Source organism: Erpetoichthys calabaricus, chromosome 3 (genome assembly GCF_900747795.2).
Source record: "Erpetoichthys calabaricus chromosome 3, fErpCal1.3, whole genome shotgun sequence".
NCBI lineage: Eukaryota > Metazoa > Chordata > Cladistia > Polypteriformes > Polypteridae > Erpetoichthys > Erpetoichthys calabaricus.
In genome coordinates, this window is record NC_041396.2 from 201768749 (window position 1) to 201781641 (window position 12893).

Below are 12893 nucleotides of genomic sequence, written 5' to 3' on the forward strand. Positions count from 1 at the left end.
CAATCATATTATGTGATATCATCTAATGTGAAATTCTACTCCGTACTTCTAGAATTTTTATTTTTATACTGTATTGAGGATTTATTCTGTTCTATGTATTATACTGTATTGACCCCCTTCTTTTTGACACCCACTGCACGCCCAACCTACCTGGAAAGGGGTCTCTCTTTGAACTGCCTTTCCCAAGGTTTCTTCCAAAAACAAAAAGAAAAAAAACCCTTGTAGGGAAAAAATGGGAGTTTTTTCTGGTCTTCTTAGAGGGTCAAGGCTGGGGGGCTGTCAAGAGGCAGGGCCTGTTAAAGCCCATTTGCGGCACTTCTTGTGTGATTTTGGGCTATACAAAAAATAAACTGTACTGTATATCCGGTAAACCAAACACAGGGGTTGGCGAGCGAAGCGAGCAGGGGGCGGAGCCCCCTAGTACTTTAAAATTTTAACTTATAAGTATGCGTAATTCTAATCACTTTACACTTAGTAAACACCTACACATAATTTATTTATTTACAGACAATTCTTGTTGTGTATTTGTACCATGTTATATATTTAAGATTATTATAAATTCTTTTCATATGTACATTTGTGCCTTTTTGTCAACTGCTGTAACCCTGTAATTTCCTCCAGGATTAATAAAGTTTCTATCTATCGATCTACCTGCTTATCTCATCGCTTTTTTTTTGTTGCTTATCTTTTTAAAAATATGGGTGTAGTATGTATGATTAAAATAAAGTTAACACAATTCTAGCTTATGGCCATCATAGGATTTTCAAAAAATAATTTAATCATAGAAACATGAAATATTTTGTTATTTGAATATAAAGAACATGTACACACAAAAATTGCATCAAATGTAACACAAACTGTTTCATTTTGTTAATTTTGTTAATAAATCAACAAAGGCAGTTCTAAAGAATTGTTTGCCTAAACAACATATATAAAAATAATAGATTGATTGGCATAGAATTCCACCATTTAGCCGAGCAAACTGGTAGAATAGCAAAGGTTCAGTTAATAACCTCTTACAAATTAAAAGACTTTATCAATATTTTAATACCTCAATCAAGAACAAAACAAATCCAGTTTAAAAGCTCCACTGACCCTGAAGACAACCTGAACATTTAATACATTAACATAAATAAAGAAACTCCATCATACTATTTCATTACATTTTTACAAAGTGAGTTATTCTCCTTGGGTGTTGTTTTCCTCAGGTTCTTAACTTGAACATCTCAACACACATTATGCTTCACCTTCCTAAATATTTTGTGATGTCTTCTCTAAAAGCTTTCACTTATGTAGTTAGCTTTAGAACAAAAAAATCCATATAGTAAAGGCTAAAATGGTAACCTTAAGTCTACAATCTAATTTGGTATGATTATTTCGTATTTAGTATGAACACTTACCATATTTGTCTCTCAGACCAACAGTACATCTAAAGACCCCTCCAAATGCAACATCTTCCCCAAAAATCACTGTTAAATACAATAAAACAAAAATGTATATAAATTAAATGTAAACATACAATTTTATATTACATTTCGATGTATGATATTCGCATAAATGGTAAAGGAAATGAACAGTGACACTTTTGTGTTTGTTACGCTCAAGCTTTTTTTGTTCTCAAATGATATACTCCCTGTATTCTTTTCTCCTCTTGGGAGATGTCCAGGTTGTGAGAGATGCCCTTTTTAAGGATGCAAGTACTACTTTTTAAATGTGTTCCAACTGTTTTTTGAATTACTATAGTTCATTACACCAGGCAGAGGTTTACATCAGGCTTTATACAGATAGATGGCAGAGACAGAGTCCTTGCTAGGAGAGATGTTCACAAGAAAAACAAAAAGTGCAAATCCCTTTTAGCTTGTACACACCAAAGGTTTCCAAAATATAATGGATGAGATTAAAAATGGAGCAAAGGTGATTTTTGTACTAAAGTCTGGAAAGTACATAATTTAGATTCTCTTCAAATATTCTTAAATTTGTGAATCTCATTGGGCATTATAGTGCCTTCCAAACAAGAAATTAAGGAAAATCTATCACTGGCTATGTTACCTGATAATGACTCAGACCAAGACAGAGTTTCCAAGTTCTTAACAAAGGGTACCTGACAGAAAACTTTTGATAGGCTCTTCGGGGCCGTAATACAGAATTCAGAAGACTTTTTGTTTCAGAAAAACTAGATAAAAATTCCATTCTACAGCACGGAATTAAAGACGACATACTGTATACCTAGAGTGAAGGGCAAGCAGAAGTAAATATTCTATTGTACATGTAATGCATGTCTGTTGGTTATTCAGGAGATGCCCAGCAGCATTATTAAAGTAGATCAGAGAAACAGTGCTTTTTAGATAAATATGGATAAAAGAGATTATTAATCTAATATTATGCCAGTAAAAACTTAGTGCAAGAGTGGGTTAGTAGTAGCAATAGTGAAGAGAAAACTGCAATGAGTGACTGGGTGAAAAGGAAAGTGGGGGAGGGGTGTTTTAAACTCCCAGTCTGGCAAGTAGAGGGAACTATGAGACTGAAAATTCCCCATAATATTGTGGAATCCACAAATTAACTCTCTCATAATTATAGTTACATCAATGATAAAACCATTGGAAAAGATATCTAGTATGGACTAAACAAAGAGGTATATCTAGAGTTACTTATAAAATCATCATGCTCATTAAAAAGGTAACAACAACATCCAGAAAATAATTAATATTTCCTGAAATTCAGATTCTCCGCCACTCAGTATAAAGAGTGACAGCCTAGCCATTAGACTGTTATTATCTTGGCTTATGGCACTGAACAACTGTGACAGCTTCTTACATTATTAAAGTAAAGGATCATTTCAGTTTAGACATGTTTAAAAAGTGAAAGAGACTATAAATAAAACACATAATGTCATTTTCTAAGAATTCTACTCAATTAACCATATTAGCTTGCCAGCAATTAAGAACATTTTTCAAAATACTTTTGACAGTAGCATAGAGACAGTGATAAAATGACAGATTAAAAATCAAGCAAAACATTACAGCTCATGTTAATTACAATTACAGAACTTTACTCTTACCTTTAACAAAAGATTGCACTACTTGCATGTATACAGTATTTGCATATAATGACTAAAATTGCTATTTTTTTTCATCAATGTTACGATATTAAGGCATACAGAATGTCAATTTAAATAAATTTTTATTGACTTGCACTATATACTGAATTGCATATCGAATATTGCATTCAATTTCAATACTTTTCTTAGTATCATATCGAAGATTGAAGTTTTGGTATTGTGACAACCCTATTAGGGTGTGTTATGGATTATACTGTGTATGCTAACTGGTGCAGACTGATGTATTTCTTAGCTGTTAAGCAGAATATTCTGGCTTTATAAACTAAATGCTCTACCATATTTACTGAGTCTTATAGTTACTTCCCTGCCTTGATGAACGTAGTTGTTTCAGTTACAGAATGTGAATGGTTGCTGGTAGTCGTGCATTTACCAGGGTGTTAATAACAACTTTCAGCATCTGGTCATGGAACCATCAAAAAGTGATTATTCCTGGACAACAAGACATTGTGGGCATGATGGTATCATAGCATTTGCCTAATAGAAAAAGTAGGATAAAATAGGAAGGAAATCACAGACAGTCTGAATCATACATTTTATGAAAATTAGGCTCAGCTTTTTAGTGATCAATAGATTTTGCACTCCACTGCCTGCTCTTACCTCATCTATGTTCCTTGCTGCTGCACCCAAAACATCCCAGAGACTCGCACCTCTTTCTCCTCCAAGACCCTTCTGCACCATTCCTGGAGTGCTAAACTGCTGCAAGTTTTTGAAATTTTTAAAAGACATGGCCATACTCTTGTCACTGATCCCCACCAAATCCATCCATCCATCCATTTTCCAACCCGCTGAATCTGAACACAGGGTCACGGGGGTCTGCTGGAGCCAATCCCAGCCAACACAGGGCACAAGGCAGGAACCAATCCCAGGCAGGGTGCCAACCCACCGCAGGACACACACAAACACACCCACACACCAAGCACACACTAGGGCCAATTTAGAATCGCCAATCCACCTAACCTGCATGTCTTTGGACTGTGGGAAGAAACCGGAGTGCCCGGAGGAAACCCACGCAGACACGGGGAGAACATGCAAACTCCACGCAGGGAGGACCCGGGAAGCGAACCCAGGTCCCCAGATCATCCAACTGCGAGGCAGCAGCGCTACCCACTGCGCCACCGTGCCGCCCCCACCAAATCCTTATACCATACTCAATGTTCTGTCTGATTCACTGCTTCCTAAGAACTCCACATCTTCCTGGTCATTATTTTGATTTCTTCTTGAAAATTTTTATATCACCGGACTCTGTGTATTACAATAATAAATGTGACCCTGAACTACATTTTTAAACTGCTGAAAGGAAGAATCGGCTTCTTTTCCTGCACACACAAAGCCATGTCACTTAGGCTTCATGGTAGGCCAGAGAACCACAAAGACAGTGGTTGACCTTCCTCTTAACACTCTCATAGGTGGACAGAGAAACTTTGTAAACCAAAAGAGGCCACAGGATCTGGGGAAGTAAACTGTATTTGTATATATATATATATATATATATATATATATATCCCTTGCACTTTACTGGCAATCCTAACTTGTCTATCAGTGTCCATATTTCGTTAGTAATAAAACTCAAATACAAAGCAGTAACTTTTACACAGACAAAATGTGCTGAAGTCTGTAATTTTATTTCACATCTTTTAACTTTCACTCTTGAAATACATAATGGAAGCAGTACTCACAAAATGGCAGAGCTGAAAGGTGTTGACCAGGGAAGAAAATTGGCAATAAAAACATGCATTCATTCATGGGGTAAATGAATGGACAAGAATCCCAATTGGGATGTTTCCTGGTTTTAACCCCAGTCGGTAAGAAAAAAATAATGGATGTACAGTGGAACCTCGGTTCACAAACGTCACGGTACACATACAAATCGGTTTACGACCAAAAAGTTCACCAAACATTTGCCTCGGTTCACATCCACACACTTGGTATACGAACAAGCCAGTTTCCCTTTTGGTTTGTACATGTTCAGTCTCTCCCTGTGCATTTCCTGTAAAGCAAGCAAGACAGAGAGCGAGAGCGCGCGACACACACACACACACACACACACACACACACACACACAGGCAGCGCGAGAGAGAGACAGATGCACACACACAGGCAGCAGGAGAGAGAGAGAGAGAGAGAGAGAGAGAGAGAGAGAGAGAGAGAGACGCACACACACAGGCAACGCGAGAGAGAGACAGACACACACACAGAGGTAGTGCAAGAGAGAGAGATAGACACGCACACACACAGACAGCACGAGAGAGAGACAGACGCGCACACACACAGGCAGCGCAAGAGAGGGGGGGCTGGACGCATAAGGTAGGAAGGCAGTTAAAGAATGCACTGGGCTTGATTTTGCTTTCACTTCTGTTTACAGCGATTGGTTCGTAGCGTGCATTGTTGCAATGTTACTTTTCTTGGTGGTTTATTAAATTACAGATTTTTTCAAATGTTAATTTTTTTCCCTGTGCTTAAAACTCTTTTTTTTTTTTTTTTTTTTTTTTTATATAAAAGTGTTTTTAGCTAGCGGTTGGTAGCACTATAGCGTGAACTATTGCAGTGTTAATTTGTTCTGTTGTTCAAGGTTTTCCTAGTGTTATTCAATGTTTTTATATTTAGTTTACTATTACGCTGTGCATTCTATGGTTTACTTAACTATATTTGTGCTTAAAAACTTAAAAAAAATATATATTTACATACAGTTCGTATGGTCTGGAACGGATTAATTGTATTTACATACAATTCTATGGGGAAAATTGCTTCGGTTCACGACCAAATCGGTTTACGACCAGAGTTTTGGAACAAATTATGGTCGTGAACTGAGGTTCCACTGTACTGGTTGAAACTGTATGCCTAATGTAGTCCATCTCCCAGTACAAGAGGTAGCAGTGCTCCTCTGGCACAGTTCCAGTTTTGACACCCTCAGGGTTCCATGGGATTCTTAATTCAGGAGGGCAATCGTGTTGAGGTCCTTGGGGGCTACCAAAATACACTGCTGGAAGAAGACCTCCCTCCCTGTTTTGTGGAGCTTCCACAGGACCAGGAAGTGTTTCCGCCATGCAATGCTATGGTGCCAGAAGTACTTCCTGATCGAATATGAAAGAAGGCGCCTCATCTTGAAAGGCAAGTATGGAGTTGGTAAGTGTTGGACAAAACTTGCCTGGGTGGAGTGGAAGGAGAAAAAAAATAGTTTTGTTAATTTTTTTATTGAACACTTGAAGCAGGCTGTTAAGGTATTGTGATAAATAGACAGTCTTTTGAACCTGGGACTTGTATCTGCATTATGTCTGAGGTTTAAGGATCTGCACAAAGGTTAGAAGGAAAGATGAACAAAAACGTGCTTCCCAAAAAAATAAAATGAGAATACAATTTAAAAGGTCATGGTTTCACTACATTCCGATTTAACATACAATTAAAAGAACATATTGAGAAAATATACAGGTGGTGATGTCATAAAGTGTTTGTAGGTGGGAAACAGATCTGCATTGAAATTATCTAGGACAGGAAAAACAAAGAGCAAATGTAAAAGAAGACAAAAGGATTTCAAAGGAAACAGAAAAGACAACAGCACCTACTGATAGGGGTTTTACATAATTATAGTACGAAGTGTACTGAGATATAATTCCAGAGGTAGCAAATGACATTCAGGATATTATAAAGAACAGATGGATAACAGAAAGAAATGATGAAGAAGATGGATGAGAGGTGTAGTCATGCAATTAAACATGTAAAGTCATTCCAGAACTGGGCAAACATGGACCTAAGCTTTTATTTGTACACAAAACAAAGCAAAACAAATGTACACTTGTACAAAGGAAGTGACACAAGAGGAAAAATTCTGAGTAAAAATAAAAAAATGCACTTATTGATAAATAACAAGAATTATATAATGTACCGAAGGATCAGTACAAATGGACAACTCAAGGTTAAATCTCACAAGGTTAAAAAATGTAACATGAAGAAACTGTGAGAACTGACAAAGTACATGACATACAGTGATAAACCACATTTTGAGCTCAGGGAGATTAGAAGACTTGTTCAAGGTCACACATTATGCCAGTGACCCTGTACAAGACATTTAATCTTTATGTTCACATTCAACTGCTTTAGCCAGTATGCCACACTAACTTCTAAAAGCTGACCTAGGTATAAACACCAAGAAACCTTAAGATTTAGCAAATTCATAACACAATTAAATTTAGACAAAAAAATCAATAGGCAAGACTTGCGTGTTTTCATTTCATTTGCTACTGCTAACCTTAGCCATGCTTTAAAACTATTTTTTCTCTAGTAACAACCACTATAAACATCTGTGGTATTTTCAAAGAACTAACATCAATTTCTGCATACATTAAAAGGAATATTTTACTTATTAAACCATATCTTACAGAGAATCTACATTATTGACAAGATTGACTTTAAAAAACTAACATCGCCTAACAAATGCACCGTTGAATGAAATATTATAAATAGTAGTAGTTGTGTAAGCTGTATCTGAAATGCCCAGATATCTTGAAATGGCAGTAATTAACAACAAATAAAAATCAGATTTAACACCACAGCTAATACGTACCTACTTAACATTAATTACAAATGTAAATGGAAAGCAAAATGTATTGAAAATGTTAAAAATGTATTATTTTTCTAAAAACCAGAAAAAAGCCTACCTGCAGTTGGGTCATTGGCTAAAGTGTTATCCATAGCACTTGACACAGCCTGGAACAGATTCATCTTTTGGGTTGAACCTGCAACAAAACATAGAAGTTATACTATTTACTTGAATAGATTATTGAATGGACAAAGTTAAATCTTTTCCAAAAATATCTAAAAATAATTTAACAAGCACCTACTACCTAGTCATTACTGTATGACTATGGTTAACAGTTTATTAATATCTACATAAGTCACAACTACACCAAAAAAGCATGTTAACATTCTTCTATTATAATTATAAAACTATATTATAAATATATATATATATATATATATATATATATATATATATATATATATACATACACATACATACACGTCTCATATATATTTCTCTTCTGGTTCGCCCACTTCAAAACCGGTCCCGCCCACACGCAGCCGACACGGCATTTCTCGATTCCTATTCGTCGTCTTCCATGTCATGCACTATACTGGCCTGCTGAACATAATACATCCAACAAGTACTCGAGGTGCTTCCACAGCAGTAAAGTAGCTTTACCACCTCTGTGGGAGCCACCTGTGTCTTTACAACAGCTTCTTACACAGCAAACATCAGAAGCTAAAAATTATTGTGAACACAGTCGAGAATACAACCCTTCTCTAGCGTTTGCTTCCATGGGTGCACAGATAACTCAACCTCCTGGCCACGGACCATACTGTTTTAAAATACACGGGCAAATTTATCACCAAATCTCTCCACTATACGCTAACACTTCTACCTCTCCAGGATATGGACAGTTGTATGTTTTTGACACTGCGCAAGCTACTAAAGTACGCTTACAAAATAAAGCAAATTCTGCATGCAGCGAAAATGTACTTCTCCAGCTAGATTCCACGCTCAGAACCATCAACCCCTTCGCTAAATCATACAAACACATGCATGAAATTGCTCAGTCCAATCCAACAGCATCTGTATGAATGGTTTTCAAGCAAACTCCTAGGCAGGATTTACGACAATACAATGCCCCGACATGTCACACCGATGTTGCAGCGATTTTCGTTGGAGAAGATGGCGAAACGCCTGCCGAAAGGGACATTAGCATCTATCCTATAGGCACCTCCTGTAAACAGATTTCCACGCTCAATATGAATTGCGATCCTATGGTTTACCCACTTTTATTCCCTTACGGAGACATTGGCTGGCATAAAGATTTACAACATGTTCCCGATAAAAGAACCACCAAGCGAATAAGGCTTACTCAATGGCAATTTTACGCGTACAGATTAGCAATGAGGAATACATTTAGTATTTTGCACTCCAGCGGCAAACTATTCCAACTGTACGTCGTAGATGCGTATGTTAAAACAGAGGGCGCACGTCTCAACCATCTCAGATTACATCAACAAGATCTGCGCGTCGAACTATCAGACGCACTGCAAGCAAACGCTGAAACTAACAACGTTCGTGTAGGCAAAATGATCATATTACCGTCCACATTTGCAGAAAGTCCAAGATACATGCAACAAAACTATCAGGAAGCCACGGCCATAGTACGTAAATTCGGAAAGCCTGATTTATTTATCACTTTCACATGTAATCCTGCTTGGCCGGAAATTATATATGCACACTGTGTCTTTCAAGAAGTATTTATTCCTTCTTGATTTATGAATTCCTTTCTCACCGTTTTCCATTCCTATTTTTACACCGCCGTATGCTACGGCAGGCGTCGGCTAGTTATTTATATATATATATCACACTAGTCAATCCAAAAAAAGCATGTTTCATTTCAAAAAGGGTTTATTATGAAAACAAACTGAGAAGATTTAACATAGGCATTCAGGTATTCTTTTACAAATAAAATATTATTTAGGACAGCAAAAAGTAGCAGAAAACTACTGTGCACTTACCTTCATTTTTCATTTGCCTAAACAAAAAGAAGTTGTTGGCGAATCACAGTTAAATGATTTTAGATGACCTTTCACACTGACTGAGAATTATAAAGTAACAAGCATCTATGCTGTACCTAGCTAGACATTTCCAATATAAAACCATTATTCTATAGTTCTGCATCAAAAAAAGAGAAGTTGTAAAACACTTTCTAATGAAAAAGCATTGTACAGTTTGGATTTTGATTATTTGTTAACATCTGATCATAAGGGTAAATATCCCAACTCTGTCTAAAAATTCATAAAAAACAAAAAAAAAACACATTTTGGAGATTAAAGTAAACAATGCAACCTTATTTAGATAACCAACAGTCACATTATCAGAATACCCATATTTTAAGTCATTCAAGTATTTGCTTTAACTATGTGACTATTGTGTTAACATGAACTTTCTGACTAAAATGCATCTCTGCTTAATTTTTACCACTGTTTAAGTACGCGAACTCTGCTGGATCAAATATATTGATTCTTTTCAAGATTTTGAAGACCCTGACTTGAACAATTCAAAAGTTCCTTTATTGTCAAAGAAGGACAAGTCCTTTAGTCCATGGGGTGCATCGCTTCTAGTCAGGGCTTAGCATAGGTGGTCAAATACACAGATAACATGTGGAAGCCAGTATTTGAATAATGAAATTACCACATAAATACTGTGTTAGAGGAAATCAGAGATAATGGTGTCAAAAGTCACATCTAGCGATATCTGACACAGAAAGCAACACAAAATTTGAAGAAGTTCTAATGCCAAACTTTAGTAGAACAGTTCAAACAGCTTAATGCTTATTTGAAAAACCTCTCAACCCAAAGGCAGAAAAATACAAACTGCAATACCTCAATTTAGTACACAAGCTTGAAAATGTGATCAAGCATGAGCAGAAGGAAAAAAAAAAAAAGATACCAAAAATGTCAGCATGGAAAATGTCTCTTACCTTTGTTAAAAGTAAAAGCTTTACTGCACTAATGTGCCATGTAGAGCTAGGGTATGAAGTCTCCTCGCTGAAAACTGTCATTAAGCGGGTGCAACACCAATGTGGGGAGATAGCTACAGCTACAAAAATTACTTTCCAAAGACAAATCATGTCATAGCTTTGAAAGACAATAGCATATGGTCCATTATTGTGTAGATCTACGTTTTGAACATTGAATGATGTGAACGCGAAAAGATTACTGTAGACTCGGATATTTTGCCTGTAGTGTTTGTGGATTTCACTTTCACCAAACAACAAATCTTTTAATCCTTGCGGATACACCTCTTCATCAGGAAGCAACACGAATTAGACAATCTACAAGTCTCCGACTTAAACTTTAAAGCCTTACAATATCTACATACTTCTGACATATCACCTATGTCCATATATTCAATCTCTTTTTGCTGTTCTGTTATTTCACCGAGTAATAATTTCCGTTTGTTTGTGCTAATGCGATCTGTACTCTCTTGTTGCTGACACTTTCGAATTTTAATACTTTCATATTCTTTAACTTCCTCTGCATGTGTATTGCGACAACTTTTTTTTGAGCCTTTCGAATTCCACTGCTTTCATAATCTCTAACCTGCTCTGCATGTGTATCGCGCCAACATTTTTGAACATCTTTATTAAGTCTTTTATTTCTGACCCCAACTGGACCAACGAGGTTTTCAATTCCCCTTCGTCTGTGCTGATTATTACTTTCCTTATTTTCAGAATTTGCACATAGATTTTTATTGTTCTTTTTTGCCTTCTTTTCTCTCCAATGATTTTGGGTGTCTTTTCAACACGCTGCTCTTTCTTCTTCGCTTAGTCGTTGACATGCTATCTAGAACATATAACATTTTTAAGAGCTGAGAGCACATGAAGTGTGTCTGCCAAATGCATTCCAACAACCGAGAGGTTAGATGTCTGTGATCTTGTTTTAAATTGGTTGTTCTCACGGGACGTCAAAGTGTCTTTCCGAGAAGGTCACGTCTCGACCCAAGATTTTTTTATATAATTGAGAGATATTCATGTACACAATTTAAAAAGCACTGCTATCTGTATAACCTAAAAAGTCATTAGACAAATCCAATGGGTTTTCACCTGATCAACAACAACTGAGTTTCATTGATCCGCAGACACCTTTGTCCTATGTTCCTCTGTAAGCTCAGGTCAAAATCCAGAGCAGGTCTAAAAACTATCATAAAAGTACTACTTATCAACACGATACACATGAACTTAACATCTGAACCTTAAGAGTTTTCAGTGCTAATTTAACGAATACATCTACCAGTTTTAAAATTCAGAAACTACTGGGAAATTATGATTAATGTTGTCATTATCTTTAAAATGAGACTTCATTTGTATGAGATATTTGGTGCAACAAACATTCTTATGGCAACAAAGTATGCTATGTCTAACAGTAGAAACACAGATGATTTTTATTATGTAGTGTGGTGTAGTGGTTAAGGCTTTGGACCTTAAACCCTGAGGTTATGTGCTCAAATGACACTGTGTGACCATGAACAAGTCATACACCTGCTTGTGCTCCAACTAGAAAACCAAAAGAAACGTACCCAACCTGATCAAGAAACAAGTACTAAAAAAAAAATCATTACTTCCACTTCCTGTGAATAAAACATACAACAAACTGAAAGTAAAAATAATTTAAAATATATAAAAAAAGGTGTCATAAAAACCATCATCCACAGAAAATGATAACACAGAAATCATTCCAGTACAATCGTGTCTGAAATAAAATTTTAGTCTTCTTAGGTAACATTGAAAAAAGCTGGTCTCCAAACAGAAATGAGAATTCTTAACATTTCTGATTTAAGACCTTATAGTAAAAATCTGTGTTTTTGTCAGACTGTTAGTTTTAATCCAGCCTTGTGACTTAACTGTAGTACTAAGTGTTACTAAAACACTAAACTATTTTCTGCTTTATAACTTGTAACTTTTTCTGATAAAGAATCAGATATTATTTCCTAAATGATCTATTTGTAATTCACCTTGGATAGATAAATAAGAATAATAATATCCCTCTTTTACTGTTTCTCCCAGAAAAATGTATTCAGTAAACTGGATTAGGGTAATAGGGTCATAACTGCCTCCCAGGAGAATCAATATGAATCCTTATCACCATCTCGGATGAGTTTGCATGTTTTTTCTGTGCCTGCATGGGGTTTGCTCTCATGTAACAAAGCGGACCGTTTGGTTTACTTGATGACTTCTATAGCCTA

The 12893-nt window shown here is 36.2% G+C and overlaps 1 protein-coding gene across 1 annotated transcript in view; it reads right to left on the bottom strand.

The window, feature by feature from the left end:
- bckdhb (branched chain keto acid dehydrogenase E1 subunit beta) overlaps positions 1–12893 on the bottom strand; it is a 225917-nt gene that overhangs the window by 211842 nt on the left and 1182 nt on the right. Inside the window, exons 2-3 of the mRNA XM_028797663.2 lie at positions 7771–7848; positions 1401–1469 (exon numbers count right to left, since the gene is read on the bottom strand). Of these exons, the coding sequence (XP_028653496.2) occupies positions 1401–1469; positions 7771–7848 (147 nt within the window). The remainder of the gene's footprint in view (positions 1–1400; positions 1470–7770; positions 7849–12893) is intronic.